The sequence below is a fragment of the Cyprinodon tularosa genome, unplaced genomic scaffold, assembly GCF_016077235.1.
Source record: "Cyprinodon tularosa strain WSP-4 unplaced genomic scaffold, ASM1607723v1 ctg418, whole genome shotgun sequence".
In the NCBI taxonomy this organism is placed as follows: domain Eukaryota; kingdom Metazoa; phylum Chordata; class Actinopteri; order Cyprinodontiformes; family Cyprinodontidae; genus Cyprinodon; species Cyprinodon tularosa.
This window is the reverse complement of record NW_024039139.1, coordinates 411,022-427,898: the sequence shown is the minus strand read 5'-3', so window position 1 is coordinate 427,898 and position 16,877 is coordinate 411,022. Positions and strand designations below refer to the sequence as shown.

At 35.5% G+C, this 16,877-nt stretch overlaps 2 protein-coding genes across 2 annotated transcripts in view; one reads left to right on the top strand and one right to left on the bottom strand.

The window, feature by feature from the left end:
* Window positions 1-16,877, bottom strand: part of grin3a (glutamate receptor, ionotropic, N-methyl-D-aspartate 3A) — a 62,773-nt gene that overhangs the window by 33,770 nt on the left and 12,126 nt on the right. The window lies entirely within an intron of this gene.
* Window positions 3,911-6,140, top strand: LOC119792350 (tripartite motif-containing protein 16-like). Its single transcript, XM_038298953.1, has one exon. It carries the CDS (start codon window positions 3,982-3,984, stop codon window positions 5,614-5,616), a length of 1,635 nt encoding a protein of 544 aa, XP_038154881.1. The 5' UTR covers window positions 3,911-3,981; the 3' UTR covers window positions 5,617-6,140.

Genomic DNA, 16,877 nt, shown 5'->3' with positions numbered 1-16,877 from the left:
TTACCTCTGCATTTAACTCACCCCATTGGGGAACAGTGGGCTGCCATCGTTGGGCACCCAGGGATCAGTGTGCGGTTAAAGGTCTTGCTCAGAGACCCAGATTGGCAGCCTATGCCTAACCACTAGGCCACCACTCCCCAAGATATTAGTAACTCTGTGAGAGCTACAGAGATCCATAGCTCATATAGGACAACCTGTTGATGAATATCATGCCATCTGTAAAGGCAACAAGAAAGCCTTAGCAACACATATTTAAAGTTTGTCAGCAAACATCTTTAAACATGCTGCTAAATCAACTAAAGGATGGTTTAAGCTAAAGCACATTTATGTGTTTAAAGGTTCCCAGCGGCTTGTTTGATTTATGACTCTGCACAGACAATCTATATATGCAATCTGCCCAAGTTAGAGCAATGCTACCTGTAACAAGAATAATGGGCATAAATTTGTGCAAAGTTAGGATATGTTTTTCATACCTCAAATACATGTAGCAATATATTTTATCATAGTGATTAATGCATTCTTTACTTTTCAGATCTCCATTACTTTACAAAATGTGAAAACATTTATAATTTTTTTAGCTACTTAAAACTTTCTTAGATCTCTTAGAGATGTGAAAATATACGTATTTCCTTAGAGGTTCTGTGAAAAACAAAAAGCTCTGAGTGTCATATTTATTTAGTGGAACACATTCAAATACATAAAAAGGTGTTATAAAGATATGTGTTCAACTGATAAGTGCCTTTATCAGGGTTATTATCCAAACACCTTTTGATATTGATGTGGGATTTGCTCACACTTTGTTTTCTACTTTTTATCCAAATATTATTTTAACCATTTAAAATCAGTACCAGAAACTGAACGTTTGTGGCCTAACTAGCTCAGGAGAATGTTTAAAGTGTTTTCTTTTTGTGTGTGTGTGTGAGTTTGTGAGCAGGACTGTATAAGACAAATAACAGTTCAGTGGGCAAACCATCTTTTTACCTGAGCAATGCTGGCTGTCTGAGAGTGTCAGATACCAGAGCAGATGCAAACTAAAGAGAGCAAAAGGCCCAGCCCTGTTCGCTGAGTTGTATAAGATTGAGATTGACTGTAAGAAACAAAAAAAAAAGGAAAACAATCTGGGATGTACTCTGAGAAGGCTGATGGTCACCTCTCTGACATGCCCTGAGGAGGTAATGATGTAGCTGATGTGACCTACTCCAAAATATCTCCTTTCTTTCACCTTGCTCACTAAAAAAATCCCTTTCTAAGCAACATGTTGAGTTTTATACTTTGTTAACAGATGCTAAGGAAACCTGACAACTCCCCTGCTCTGCCTTAAGGACACTTTCTTTGGCCTGTAGATGTGTGGAGAGTCACTTCTATAACTGCACACACTTGAAGTAAGACACCTTTTACACTTCTTGAGGTGAATTGAAATGTTTTCTAAAAAGTCCCACTCTGCTCCAGTTAATGTGTTTTTACTGAAGACATCTGCAACACTTCAAGGCATTGAAATGCTGAAACCTGAAGCCCACTATGGCAACAGTGCCAGGGTGTTTCAGCAGACTGGAGGCTTCTTGTATGCATGAAGAAAGAAAAGGCAAAAATGGAGCGTAACAAAACTCATAGATTAACGCAGACGTCAAAGGCATACAGAGCAGCTGGCCCTGATTCTGGCCGCCCTCACTCAATTATGAATCATCCAATTTTTATTTTACTGAGAACACATGCAGTGTTTAAGCCTGAATTAAATTTTTTTTTGTTCCACGAGTAAAAAACAAAAAATACTCTAGTCTGGTATTATAGCTACTGAGGGGCAGAAGTGGGGAAATAATATATTTTTCTGCCTTTTGTTAAACAAAAAAGAGATTCAGTCTTTCTAGGCTACTACATAATATGCACTATTACAGCTCTACCCAACGATTTTATTACAAAGCTTTATTTTGTCAATTCTACATGTAAAACAAATATCACACAGCAAGTGTACACAAATATCCCTATAAATAAACAAGCAACTTGCATCATCCCCTTTTAACTTATTTTGTATAATTGAACAGAAAAATAGAAAAGATGAAAAAGTTCTTGAAAATGATCTACGTGTAGGGGTGAAGGTTCCCACGGTAACTGCTAGGTTGCCAGTTTGAACCTCCACTGCCTATTGTTGTGTCCTTGGGCAAGACTCTTTACCTGCATGTTATTTCCTCTGTTTTTTATGCTCTGCTAATCTGAAATAAACTTCAAAAAAATTGTAAAAGCTCTGAAACCCTCAGTAGTTTTCAATCACGATTTAAAAACACATTTGTTTAGAGCGACCTTGATGTCTGAACACTATTACTTAAATTTCCATTCCAACTTTCATTCAATATTTTATATATATATATATATATATATATATATATATATATATATATATATATATATATATATATATATATATATATATATATATATATATATATATATATATATATATATATATATATATTTTTTTTTTTTTATTAATTATTTTAAATGTCTTTAATATATAATCATCTAATTTAAATTATTCACTTTTATTCTCTGTAATTACTGTGTGCTGACTCTATGCAACTGCAATGCATTTCCCTTTTTCTTTTTCTCATGTAAAACCCTTTAAATTCTCTTGCCACTGAAATATACCATATAAATAAACTTTCCTCTCCTTGCCTTTTTTTGTGTCACTTTTACAAAAAAATATTAAATACAAATGATTCTATTTTTATATTTTCGAATTTCTGCTTCTTTTGAGCAGATACTTTAGATATTTCTGAAAGAGTCGAACGATACTCTCAAACCTAAGAACACCACTCTAGTCATCAGAAGATGAATGAGGTGGTATCATACGGATGGTCTGTTTTACTTGGACCAGCTTACCACAACCAGAACCTTGAATATTACAACTTTTAAAGAGTTTATTGTCTTATGTATTAAATATGTATTATCAGGGACACACGGGAGCTGGATTTCAGAATGGAAAAACATGGATAGCCTCAAACATTGGAATAGCTTATTCCTCGTTTCTCCAGAACCTCTACAGCCGAAAACCTAATCACATTTAAATGAGCTCTGCCATTTCGAATAATAAATATTCAGCAATAATTATCACAGGACATCATTGATGGCTACAAAAAAGGTGCATAAACTCAGACTTTTCAAACTACAGTTGCTCATGATCAAAATTAATAAGCTCCATGCTTCATATAAACGTATAAAAACCTCTGACCTGCACTGCACACCATGTAAAAAAATAAATAAAACAAATTATAAAGATTTTCACACTCATGAAAGTTTGCATTGTAAGGAAATAAAACAAAGAAAATTCCAAACTTGTGAGGTGAGATCAAGTACTTCTGTAAAAGTAGGACTTTTTTCTTCAGATTTTAAGCTGTTACATCGAATTCTTTTAATATGGCAATCTTCCTCTTTTGCTTAGCACATTAAAATGCAAATGTAGGCCAAGGTCCAGATACGACCTTGACAGGGTCAAGATTCAGAATGTAGTCTGCCAATTAATATGGTGGACCAGTTCCTCCACATTTAAGAAAAAATGAAAATATAAATAAATGCTCCATTAATAAATAAGCTTGTTTAAAAAGATTTTAAACTGTATAATCTAATTAATGCATATATGTTTATATTTTTTTGTGTTCATTTATTCATTATTTGAATTATCTATTAACTTTTCAAATCACTTGGGATAGTTTCTGTTCTTTATTGCTATTTTTAAATGTCCTTTGTTTTTTAATATGAACAGAGGTTAAAAACAGTGCGTCATTCACAAACTCCTCCCTTTTTTCCTGTTTTTGACTAGAAACAGCCTGAGAATTTTTTTTTGTTGTTTCCTCCCACTCAGATCTACAAGCGTAGTGATGGGTGTAACCAGTGAGATTCAAAGCAGCAGCATATTTTTAGATCAGAATTTAAACCGATCCTTGTTTCAAGGAAGTAAAAATTTTCAGTCATTGTTGCTGAGAGTGGAAAATGGCGCAGAAAGGATTTCAGCTTGACGAAGACAAATATTCCTGTTCAATCTGTTTGGATCTGCTGAAGGATCCAGTGACTATTCCCTGTGGACACAGCTACTGTATGATCTGTATCAAAACCCACTGGGATGAAGAGGAGCGCAAGAAAATTTACAGCTGCCCTCAGTGCAGAGAGAGCTTTAAAAAGAGACCTGTCTTGAAGAAAAGCACAATCTTAGCAGCTTTAGTGGAGGATCTAAAGAAGACAGGACTCCAAACTGATCTGGCTGATCATCACTTCGCTGGACCAGGAGATGTGCCTTGTGATGTTTGCACCGGGATCAAGCTGAAAGCTGTTAAGTTTTGTTTATCTTGTCCAGCTTCCTACTGTGAGAATCATCTGCAACCTCACTATGATGCTCCACCATTACAGAAGCATAAGTTAGTGGACCCCTCTATGAAGCTTGAGGAGAGCAGCTGCTCTCATGATCAGGACTGTATGTGTTGTCTCTGCATATCCAATGAACATAAAGGCCATAAAAACAATCCATCTGCGGTAGAAATTACTGTGAAGCAGAAGAAACTCCAGGTGAGTCTACAGCAAATCCAGCAGAGAATCCACGAGAGGGAGAAAGATATGAAGCTGCTTCATCAGGAGGTGGAAGCCATTAACTTTTCTGCTGATAAAGCAGTGGAGGACAGTGAGAAGATCTTCACTGAGTTGATCAATCTCACCTGGAAAAGAAGCTGTGACGTGCAGCAGCAGATCAGATTCCAACAGCAAACAGAAGTGAGGCGGGTCAAAGAGCTTGAGGAGAAGCTGGAGCAGGAGATCGCCGAGCTAAAGAGGAAAGATGCTGAGCTCAAGCAGCTTTCAAGCACAGATGACAACTGGTTTCTCCACAATTACCCATCACCCTCAGTGTTTAGTGAATCCACACACTCATCCATCAACGTCCGTCCTTTGAGATACTTTAAGGATGTGACAGCAGCCGTGTCAGAGCTCAGAGATAAACTACAGAACATCCTGAGAGACACATGGACAAACATCTCTCAGGTAGTCACTGAAGTTGATGTTTTACTTTCGGATCCAGAACCAAAGACCAGAGCTGAATTCTTAAAATATGCACAAGAAATCACCCTGGATCTACACACTGCAAACAGACATTTGATTTTATCCGAGGGAAACAGAAAAGCAACAGTAATGAAGCAAGAACAGTCTTATTCATATCATCCAGACCGTTTCTCTGCCTGGGTCCAGGTCCTGAGCAGAGAGAGCCTGACTGGACGTTGTTACTGGGAGGTGGAGTGGAGGGGGAAACGAATTGACATAGCAGCCGCATACAAACAAATTGGCAGACTAGGGAACTTAGATGACTGTGAGTTTCGTTCCAACAATAAATCTTGGTCTTTGTATTGTGACAGAAATGGTTACATGTTTTGGCACAACAAAATCAAAACTCCAGTTTCAGGTCCTGTTTCTTCCAGAGTAGGAGTTTACCTCGATCATAGAGCAGGTACTCTCTCTTTCTACAGTGTCTCTAAAACAATGACTCTTCTCCACAGAGTCCAGAACGCATTCACTAATCCGCTGCATGCTGGAGTTGGATTCTATAAGGACGCAAACTTTGCTATGCTGATGAAACTCAAATAGTCAAAACCGATTTGAGCTCATAGTTCTGTTACTTCTTTACTGTGCTGAGATTACTTTCTTTTTTTTATATAAAAGACTCAGTCTTTATTTCTGTTGTTTTGTTGTTATTGGAGGTTGTTCAGGTGTTGCCATCTACTCTTTCTGCCCAAACACGGAGGCCATTATTGCTAAGGAGGATTTATATTTCCAAACGACAGCCGGGGTTTAACTTTTACACATTGTGGAATAATTTAAGTCTAGCCAATAAAATGGTAAAAAAAATGATGACATTTAAAGCACAGGAGTCCTGGTGGTATTCTAAGTTGAAGTATGATGCCTGGCTGAATCATATCCTTTTACGTAGCAACCATAAATCAATGTCATGCCCCACATGTTCTTGCGTCATTTGTCACCTAAAAATATTCTGATTCATGTTTAACTTGCCTTTACGAGGCAGAAATGTGCTAAACATTGTACATAACTGTTTCCCTCTTACTTCAGATATATGAGAGGTAGGTTTATATGTGTGCGTGTGTGTTGTAGGGAGGGGGGGGGGGGGGTCTATTTTACCTAAGTTGGATCAAGAACACATATCTCTAAGGAGACATTTGTTTGATTGCATTTTCTATCTTAACAAGCCATCAGGTGGGCAGATAAAAGTGATCTTTACGGGGTGTTAAACAGAAATTGAGAAAATATCAGTAAGGAATGAAAATTAATTTTGCCAGAATCTTGAATTTCTAACATTTCCACAATAAATCCCAACTGTCGATCAACTGCACGAGGTGTTATGTAAAGAGCTTTTAATGCATAGTGGAAACCAGTGAAAGGCTCCAAAGGGAGTGTCCAAATAGGCTTAGAGTAACAAAGCAACTGGAACAGCAAGAATTTCCAGCAAGGACTGGTTCTTTTGTACAAGTAACAACCGATCGCTGCAAATCTAAAAGGTATGCTAAACACTTACCGAAAACAAAATAGCACCTCAGAGAAGCATGGTGAGGGCAGCATTATGCTCTGCGGTTACTGTTTTTAGCTGAAAATGTTTTTTTTTTTTTTCAAGTAGATTAGTAAAGCCCCAAAATGGAATTTAACTAAAGCTGGAATTTTATTTAAAGATATCTACCCTAAAATAAGACAGTTTTGATGAAATAACTAAATATGATCATTTTAGAGCCCCCAGCTTATTACAAAACATAGCTGTGATGATACTTTTGTTCCTTTTTTTTTTTTTTGTAAAACAGGGTTTTTAAACTTCTCTTTACGCTATGGAGTTGTTGGACTTTTTTTATTTTTGGTTTAGTTCTATATTGTATTGATAACTAGGGAAAATGTCACATTAAAACTGAAATAAGTCCTTGAGTCTACCATTATTTTTCTTTACATCATATACCTGGCACTAACAGGGGTAAGTACACTCTCCAGATTTTTCCAGAGTTGTTCTTCGAAGCACCACTTCAAAAAATGTTTAATAAGAAAGAACAATAAAAAAAAGACATAACTGATAAATCACTGCAAAAACTCAGATAGATGAATAACCATATTTTGTTACAGGTCATTTCACTAAACACTTTTTTTCTAAAGGAAAGGAAAAAAAAACAATTGAGAGAGAAAGTAATAAATTTCAAAGCTGCTAAGCACTGTGGTGTTTTTAGACAAACGGACCTGCAGTATTTAATACTTCCACCTGTAAACACTAGTAATAAAGCAGACATCTTGCTTTATTATGCAACATCCTGAAATGTGTGGGCCTAATATCCCATTTCAACCTACTAAAATGTCTCCTTTAAATTGTTTTTCCAATGATCTAATTGAGTGCTGACTTTTTGCCCAGGACATCCAGTCCTTAAACACAACATCATTCATAGTTATCAGGCATATAAGAACCCTTTGGAGCAGATGGGTTTGTTGCTATGACTCAGATGCAGAAATACACCTAGAGCAATCATCACTTTAGCTGCTACATACAGCTATTTCTAATCAGAAATGAAAGGTCCATTTCTATGCATCTGCTTGAAATAAATAAAGCTGTGTTTACATCAAGACCACACACTTGTGGGGTTAGGAATGTCTGCTGTAATACTGTATTCCTATAAAAAGGTTTTGACAACAGAATTTAAATGTGAGTATTTTATCTGCCTGCCAGCTTATTACAAAACATAACTGCGACAACACTGGGCGAGCCCTTTGTTTAGCTGCTTTTGCTTTGTGTCTGTTCCTCCAGCTTGTTTTTGATCATTGCAGGATTCGGCTTGTAACCTTGTGGGCCAGTGTAAATTAGGCAGTTTGTCCCACTTTAACAGCTGATTATGTTGACATATCAACTATTCCAAATGAATTCTAGATCTGCTCTCATCTAGCAACCACTACCTTATGCAGCAACACTGCCAACTATGCATGAAGCCAAACCTCACAGCATGTCTCCCTCCTGCACCACACCCTCAGCTTCTTTTTCCATCTTACCATCGGTTTTCAGTGTGTTTTCCTGTTTCAGACAGCTCGGCCCCTTACTGCCAACACAGCACCTGGCTGCTTACTTTACCTTCCCGAAGCGGCTAACTTCCCTTCCACATGCCACTCAGGATAAGCTTCTAAACTACTGCTGAAATCTCCAAACTGCCAGCTCTTAAAGCCACACAAATAAACATTTTTAGGTACCGGTATATCTCCCACAAAGCAAGTATAAAAATACACTATACGCACTCTATGACATCTGTATTTGACATGTATCATACATACTATATACATACACGGAGGGGGGGTATATTTATTATAGTGAAATGCCATTCCTATCAATTAATCTGTAGTTTTATTCACCTATTACTTCTCTCTATTAAAATCAAACAAAGGCTTGATCACTAAGGAGTCAGTTTGTCTCCTTGAGCATTTTTTAACTCTTTGTAGCTCATTAAAAATGAATCAACTGCGGCTCATGTGTCACCAATTATCCAAAAATGAAACCCTTTAAACATGGATGGTAAATTTCTAAAAAAAAACAACAAAAAAAAACATAATATTTAAGGCCAGTGGTTCCGCCCCCTTTTTGTTTTGAATTAAAGTTTTTACGCCCAATACCCCCTGATGCATTTCGGCAATTAACCAAAGAAAAGTCAATTGCACTAAATTCCACATGGCAGTAACATAAATCATAATCTCGTTTTAATGAGAGGTTTCCTTTTTGGCTTAAAACCACCAAAATAGAACTAGAATGGAATTATGACCCAATATATTGAATTCCATCCATCCATCCATCCATCCATCCATCCATCCATCCATCCATCCATCCATCCATCCATCCATCCATCCATCCATCCATCCATCCATCCATCCATCCATCCATCCATCCATCCATTATTGTGTCCCATATTACTTTTTGAGGTGCCAACCTTCACCTGACAGGGGTCATGACATATACAATAAATTATTGCTGACTTTGATTTGGACTGAATTTCTAAACTAGATTGTTTGGGATTGAGATAATCAACTTGTAAAAAAGAATTTGATGGAGAAATATCCTTAAGTAGTGTGATACATCTCAGTAGGTTGTAAACTATTGGTTGATGTATGCATTCTTGAATGATCTGCAATACAAAAGGAAGAAGAGAGAGTAAGTTTTTTATTCTAGAGAAAATTAATGTATAGGATTTTGGAAAAAAAAATCCCAGAAATGCAGATGTTTTTTCTTCTGTACTGTAGCTCTTTGCTTTATTACCAGGTAAACATGTATGAACTAATCAAGTTAACTATAGCTTTAATGTTTTTAGCTAAGCAAACAGCAACACTAAATGCTATATGCATTAAAAAAGCACACATAAAACCACATATGCATAAATATAAAAACTGCAGCCCATGAAGAACTGCATGCTTTCTGTTGCATTCCCAAATCAATAGCTTCTGAAGTGATTTTTCCAGGTTCTGACCTCAACCCTGTTGAGAAATGTGGGCCACCTATAATTACAGACCTCAGTATCACCAACCTGTTTTTTAATGAGCTCTTTAAAATGTGTCAAGGAGAAACACTTTGACCTTCAAATCTGGAAAAAGAATTTTCCCAAAGTTATTATCTTGTTAATTGCCATAAAACTACAAGTATGCCTCTGACCAGTCATAGAGGGATTCCTTCTTTCTAAAAAAAACCTCAGTAATATTGAAATCTTGTATGAGCATGTTATTCCAGTAAAATCCATGTTGACAATTGTCCACTGTCCCTCTTGGTTTAGTTGCTTCACATAATACTAAGTGATGAGGCTTGAAAGAATTTTCCCACAGGACCAAATGAAGGAATGACAAAAGGCCCAACTCTCAGAGTGCTCGGTAAAAGGAACACTGTGATACAGTGATGAGTGATGGTGGAGGAGGGTACTGTAGCTCTAAGATGTGACCGAAATGATGAAGAGTTTATCGACAGCATAATGCAGACGGAAATTAACTTATGAAACGTTGGGCTCATGAGATGAAGACAAGATTATTCCAGTGCTGTTGAACAAAATTAAGAATTCTTTTGCAAATAGAGTAAATGCTTCATAAATGCATTTGAAATAATCAGCAGCCTGTGTAGAATAACCAAATAAAGACTTGGTTAGACCATTTACTGAGGTTTTTCTTCCTGTCTCATTTAAAGGCATGCTTGATTGAACTTAAGCCATAACAATCCCTGGTCAGCATAATGTTATCCATTTCAGATGATCGTTATCCTCACAGTACTTACTGTAGAAAGGAATCATATTACAGCATTCTTACTTCAAAGTACAGTTAAAGTCTCAAACATAAATGAAGCTGTAAGAACTCACTTATTATCTGGGGGGGAGGGGGTAATGACACTTCACTCTCTTTAATTAGAAATGTCATTTCAGTCTGATTACTAAAAGTATAATTCATTTTTCATGCTTGTAACTGTCTTTTCTGTCAGTTCAGACCACTAAGAGGGGCAGGGTAATTGACTGAAGAGTGTTTCAGGTACTGTATAATACAATTTTATTTAAAAAATACTGTAAGGCTATTTTTGGTCAACTGCCTTTATATCATTAGGCCAAAAATGTGTTGCAGTTACAGTCCTTGGTCTCAAATATGGGAGAAAACAAAAGAGAAATCTTAAAATGATATAAATTCCCTTTATACAAATGTTTATGTATACAGTATTTACACTTTGATGGCTGAAATTTGTCTTGTCTCGATTTCTATGCTTTGCCGAGTAAAATTCTACAAAGAGAGATTTTTAATCTCGATCAGTACTTTACCCAGATAGATATAATAGAAATGAAAACCAATTTCTATAGACAGTGATGTACAACAAATTCACTGGTTACCTTATTTAGATTAAAGGTCTTATAAACATCCCTTGCTTATTTTATTCTAAACTGAAATGACAGCATTAAAGACTTTGTGCATATTTGTCAGCTACTCATTCACGATGCAAATCTCTTGTTCCGCCATTTTCCAAAGGTTCTCAATTGGATTAGGATCTGGTTACTCTGGAAACCATTGGAGTGCACTCAACTCTTAACATATTGAAGATAGCAATTTGAAATGGTTTGAGCTTTGTGACATGGTGCTTTCATCCTTCTAAAAGCAGCTATCAGAAAATTGGCACAATGCAGGCATAAAGGCGTAGATATTATCAGCGGCAAGAGTCAGGTAGGCTGTGGCATTCTCACCATGAGCTGTAGGTAGTAAGACAGGAAATGCCATGAGCCTCACTGTTGATACAAGGAAGGATGGATTCAGACTTCTAAATTAATGCAAGAATCTGACCCTATCGTCTGAACGTTTAGGTTATACTGAGGTGCTCCGCTGCTGCTGCGGCACATCGGCTTCAACATTCAATATGTTGCATGTTAAGGCAAGGTATGTGAATTAGCTGTAATTAGTCACAATTTAAACTGTTGTCGACTCTCTATTATCTCAAAAATCTGTCGGTAAAGCCTCTGGGATCACTAAGCATTTTAGTTTCAACTTTCATTTGTCACACGGTAGAGATTTTATAATTTTTTTGTAGTTATTCAGTGTGAACCCAAGAGATGGTTTTCCACAACAATATTAGCAGATGAGCATTTTGGAAAAAAAAAAAAGAAAGAAAGAAAGATTAAAACCTTTAGCAGCGTGCCTGGTACTAACAAGCATGACACATTTGATGTAATTAAAATTAAGGCTTCAATTCCCTTCTTCCCCACTCTAATGTGTTATTGGAGGCATAGCCAGTTGTCTTCATGGCTAGATGCCTAAATCAATTCCCATGCAGTAATGTGACTACCTGTGTCTTTTCTGACTAACTGAACAGCTGTATGATAGTGCATACCTGATAAGGAATATATATGATTATGTTGTATCTCAGTAATTGAAACATTTCACCAAAAAAACATGAGGCCAACTTGGATTAACCATTATCATTATTATTATTTATGAACTTTTTTTTCATGCATTTCTCATGCATTTATTTTGTACTGCAGCACATAATACTTTAACTGTATTATTAATAACAGTTTTGTGCTGTGATGTATAATTTAGCTTACCGGGCTATTAATTGTGATAATTGTGCTCCATCATTCTATTTTTTTCTTGTTAAAATACTTCTCTATATTTATTTGTAATACTTACTAATTCTTTTGGCATTTTTTGTCTTCATCAGCACCCTTTTTAATGCATGATTTGCTTCTTTTTAAAACTTAACTTGATTAGATAACTGTTCATCAGTCTTAATTAATTCAAATAATAAAAATGTTTCCTTAAGTTGATGGATTTGATGTTTTTTAGTCTTATTGTTACTCTTACTTGTGAACCATAATGAGTGTGGCGCTTTTGGATTCTTTGTACATTTAAAAGCAGTCCTAAATAATAATACTAAGACAGGACTCTTTGCTGCATTTTAATAGCATCCAACTTCTGTTTTGCTTACACTGCTCTTTAAAGATAATTTAACACTTTAGTTGAGCCAAAATCCCAATGATATCACATTTGTCTGATGAAAACACCTTCCCACATATGTCATCAGCTTTTTTCCCTTTTGACTACTTGATGGCTTGGCCAGCGACCCTGCTGCAACCATAAGTCCATAATAATCATGTAATAAATTCCCCTGAAGGTTTAAAAGACCAGGCTGGTGACAGCCACAGTCTCACTGCTGCTCATCTGTCACTTGGTTTTTGCTTTTCCACACTGTGGTGATGACAACTCATCCCTCCAGGTTACCTTGTTTACAAAGCACCTGATACAGTGAGTCAACAAATAATATTCACCACTTGAACAGTCTGAAACTGTGAATGTCAGCAACGTAAAACACATTAGAGCAGATGTGGTGTATTTATGATAAAGATTCTTAAGATGGCATAATTGCCAAGTTCTCAGTGCAAAAAAATAAATAAATAAAATTACAAAATAATAAACCATGACTTGAAAAACTTCAACATTTAACTTAACACATCAATTCTGTGGGGTCAAGCATTAACCAGGGCAAATGGAACTGTTAAAAAGATGAGGTGAAATTAATTCTGTAGTAATTTTCAATAAAAAAAAAAGTGCCTACTATTTTTGTTCAGTTAAACCCTTTCCAGTTGGTGGACTGCAGATGATGTCTAATACATACGTTTTTTTCTTTTGTAAAGCAAATAAATAAAAACATACTTGTTCGATGTTTCCTCTCATGTAAAACAACAGTGTAGCTGATTAAACTTCAAAACGTTACACATTTCCAATGCAGTCTTTCAAGTAAATCTAACGTTTAAAAAGACTTAAATTGTATAGATTTCTTTAGTCATACCGGCTGCACGAAGGGCTTTATTTACAGCTACATTGATCCATTAGCTCTAAAAAACAGTTTGTGTGATCTGTGAAAAAAATGAATGATTTCTAACTTTGTATAGCTATAAACTTCTTGTCGTAATAAGTGGGCTATTGTTCTTTATGCTTATATGTTGTAGATGAAAAGAAAATTTAAGAGTAGAAAAAGTTCTAGTGTCTTTGGCAAAATAAGTGAGGGATTAGAAGTCAGAAAAGAGTCTGAGGTTTCTGAAAGGAAGACAGGGAAAGGTCAAAGGTGAAGGAGGCCGATAAAGGTGAGAGATGAGTGAAGATGAGGACTTCAGTAGTAAAGATGGGGGTGGTGGGGCTCTTACACAATTTAGATTTTTTTGTTCTATTTTCTTAAAGCATGACACATTTATAACTATCAGGATGAAATAAACATTTCACCTTGTGTAAAAAAAAATGCTTTTTGTACAGGATTACCAATTTAAGTGTTAATGCAAATGGATAGGCACTCAGGTGCAAAAACACGTACTGTATGATAAGAGGAAACTGGGGAAAAAAGCACACAAAAAAACAACTTTATGATAACACGATTTGCAAGCATATGCAAACTGACCCATAGAACTGCCAGACTGCACAAATGGGAACCTGGAACGTTGCTGTGACAGGTAAAGCTCAAGAAGAAATCATAAAAACAGTATTATTGACATTTATTTGCAATGTGGCTGTTGACATTAGCTAAGTCTAGAACTTTTGGCTAGATGACCAAGTACATTTTGCTGTTTGGCAAGCTGAAAAGATTTTTATTTAAATCAATAAATACCACAGGTATGAATATAATATTATGTCTTGCAAACTGGTTGGATTTGCTTTAATTATGATTATTGTAAACGTATGAGTTGCAACAATTTTGTCCCCTCCACTTTTGATAGCTATCCAATCGGATCACCCCACATTCACAAAACTGTGACACCCACATGCGCTTCTTCTATTGCTTCATGAAAGAATCCTTTCAGCTAGATTGATTACTTAAAGTATAAAACTCCACTTCATGTTATTCTCAGTTATCCACAACTTTTTAGCGCTTCTTTGAGCATAAACAAACATAATCAGGAATGGCAAATGAAAACTGGACAAGGTAACGTCAGTCTACATAATGTCTAGCTTTTGCTAAAAACTTTTTTTTTGACATAGCCATTTCATAAATTAACCCTTGGTTCATGTTAAATAACAGCTCAACTAAACATAATTTACCCATGAAGAATTTTGTTTTTATCTAAACAGTATTGTTATGGATTGATTTAAAATTTAGGAGAGAGAAATTACCAAGGTAAGCTTTTACATTATGTTGTTCAGTTGAGGTTGATTATCATGGTGTTCTTTGGCTGCTGGATTAGTATATGCTTGGTAAATTTACCAAATTTAAACTAGCCAAATCAGCTCATTGGGTTCAGCTGACTATGGACATTGCTGAAAATTGCCAAAATTTAGCACACCTCTCACAGCAGCATCAACAAAGCCTCCTGGCTCTCACCTTCAATCTACCACAGTAAGATAATTACCAGTCTCAGCTGTCCAGCTGCATATTCCGTTACTCTCCTCTCCCCCACAGTACTCTGCTATCCCAAGAACCTTCACCACTTCCAGAACTCTGTCTTCCACCCATCCTACTTCTCAATAAACACGTCAAACGTTTATCACTGTCTCCTGAGAGATCTTTGCATGTCCTTCAGAAAACTGCCTAAAACTACGATATCTGTTTTAATATAATGTGTGTTTATGCTCCTAATCGAGTAAAAATGTAATAAAAAAGTAAGTATTCCAAACTGAGCCAGGATATAAGTGTTTCTTATGATATAAGAGGGACTTATGATATAAAATCTAGACATTTAAGTTTAACTTTAATAAAACATTGCACTTTTCCTTGGCCTTAATATCCAATAGCCCTGTGGCGCAGAGCCAAAATTACTTCTGAAATGTATTCTGACTTTTGCCACAAACTGTGCTTATTCATTAAAATCCCTCTTCCTCTGGCCATCACTAACAACTGACCCATCTAAATGTTTAGGAAATACCAATTCTAAATGGAGGCATTGCATTATATCTGTGCAGTTGTTTGCCAAGATAAGAAACCATAAAAGGGAGTGGAGGAAAATGGAAGAAAAAAAACAGGGGATGAGAAGAAGCAACCATATTAAATGTGTTCATATAAAAAAAAGTAAAAAATCATCCGGGGAAATTAGCGAAACTGATATGTCTTTTCTAAAAAAAAAAACAGAATGGGAGCATAATAAATCAGGTTTCTATTGACCTCCAATTTATGCAGGCTAAAGAGAATTATAGTTAAGCATCTGCTAAAAGTAAACAATTTTATCATTCAATGGCTGTTCAAATTCTCTCTGTGCATAAAGGCTTAGACTAGACCCAGTATCCCACACATGGAACTAAACCCCATTAGGTAAATCCCTTGCTTTCACAGGGTCATTGGCAGGTTTCCATTTAGATAAAAGGTTTCTGCTAGGAATCAGGGAAATAAAAAATAATCAAAGACTGAGTAATTATTCAACAAAGCAAAGAGTCCTCTGAAATCTCGTGCCTCACTAAATAACAATGTGAACTGCTGGTCACAAGTAAAGATGAAACCATGATGACCCCAAAAGTCAATTTAATTTTGGGTTCTGAAGTCAGAATGAAAAGATTATAAAACAAAGAACAACATTTAAGGAACTATAAAAACAAGAAGTGAATCACATGTGTATTTTGGATTTTCTCTCATCCACAAAAGGTTTAGATCACAGAGACATCTATGTTTTTTTTACTTTTTTTTTTTTTTTTTTTGCATGTATCAGTAGGTTTGTTGGATAGTTATGTCAAAATAGGTTCTCTCTTATTGGCAGAACTAGCAGCTTTTCTGGCACATACCAAGCCTGTAATCTTTACCTTTTGTTTTTTTGTTTGTTTTATACATATATATATATATATATATATATATATATATATATATATATATATATATATATATATATATATATATATATATATATATATATATATATATATATATATATACGTATGTGTGTGTATGTGTGTGTGTATGAGATCCCTCTAGGAACAGAACAATGTTATGATGGTGTTGTAGTGTGATGCAGAAAGTGGATGGAATTACAACAAAAGAGGACCAAGTTCAAATTACTTCAAATCAAAGGCAACATTTTTGCACATTTAGTTTCCAATAATTCCAAAGCAAGCTAATATAAAGCCTCTAGAACAGTGTGACTTCAAACATACTGAACGCTTGTTCAAAATGCTAAAAAGTAAGATCCACTCTATGAAAACAACCAAGTTAAATTAACTTTACCAAGATTATGAAATGTAGAATTGTACTAAGACCTTGATTCAAAAATAGTATGAAATTGATGTACAATTTGCTAGTTAACTTTTTTGACAAAGGTGGAATAGAGAACATGCAAATATAAACTTCCAACACAACTAAAAATATATATAATATAGCATTTTGTCTTTCTTTGAAATGAAGATTGAAAAGC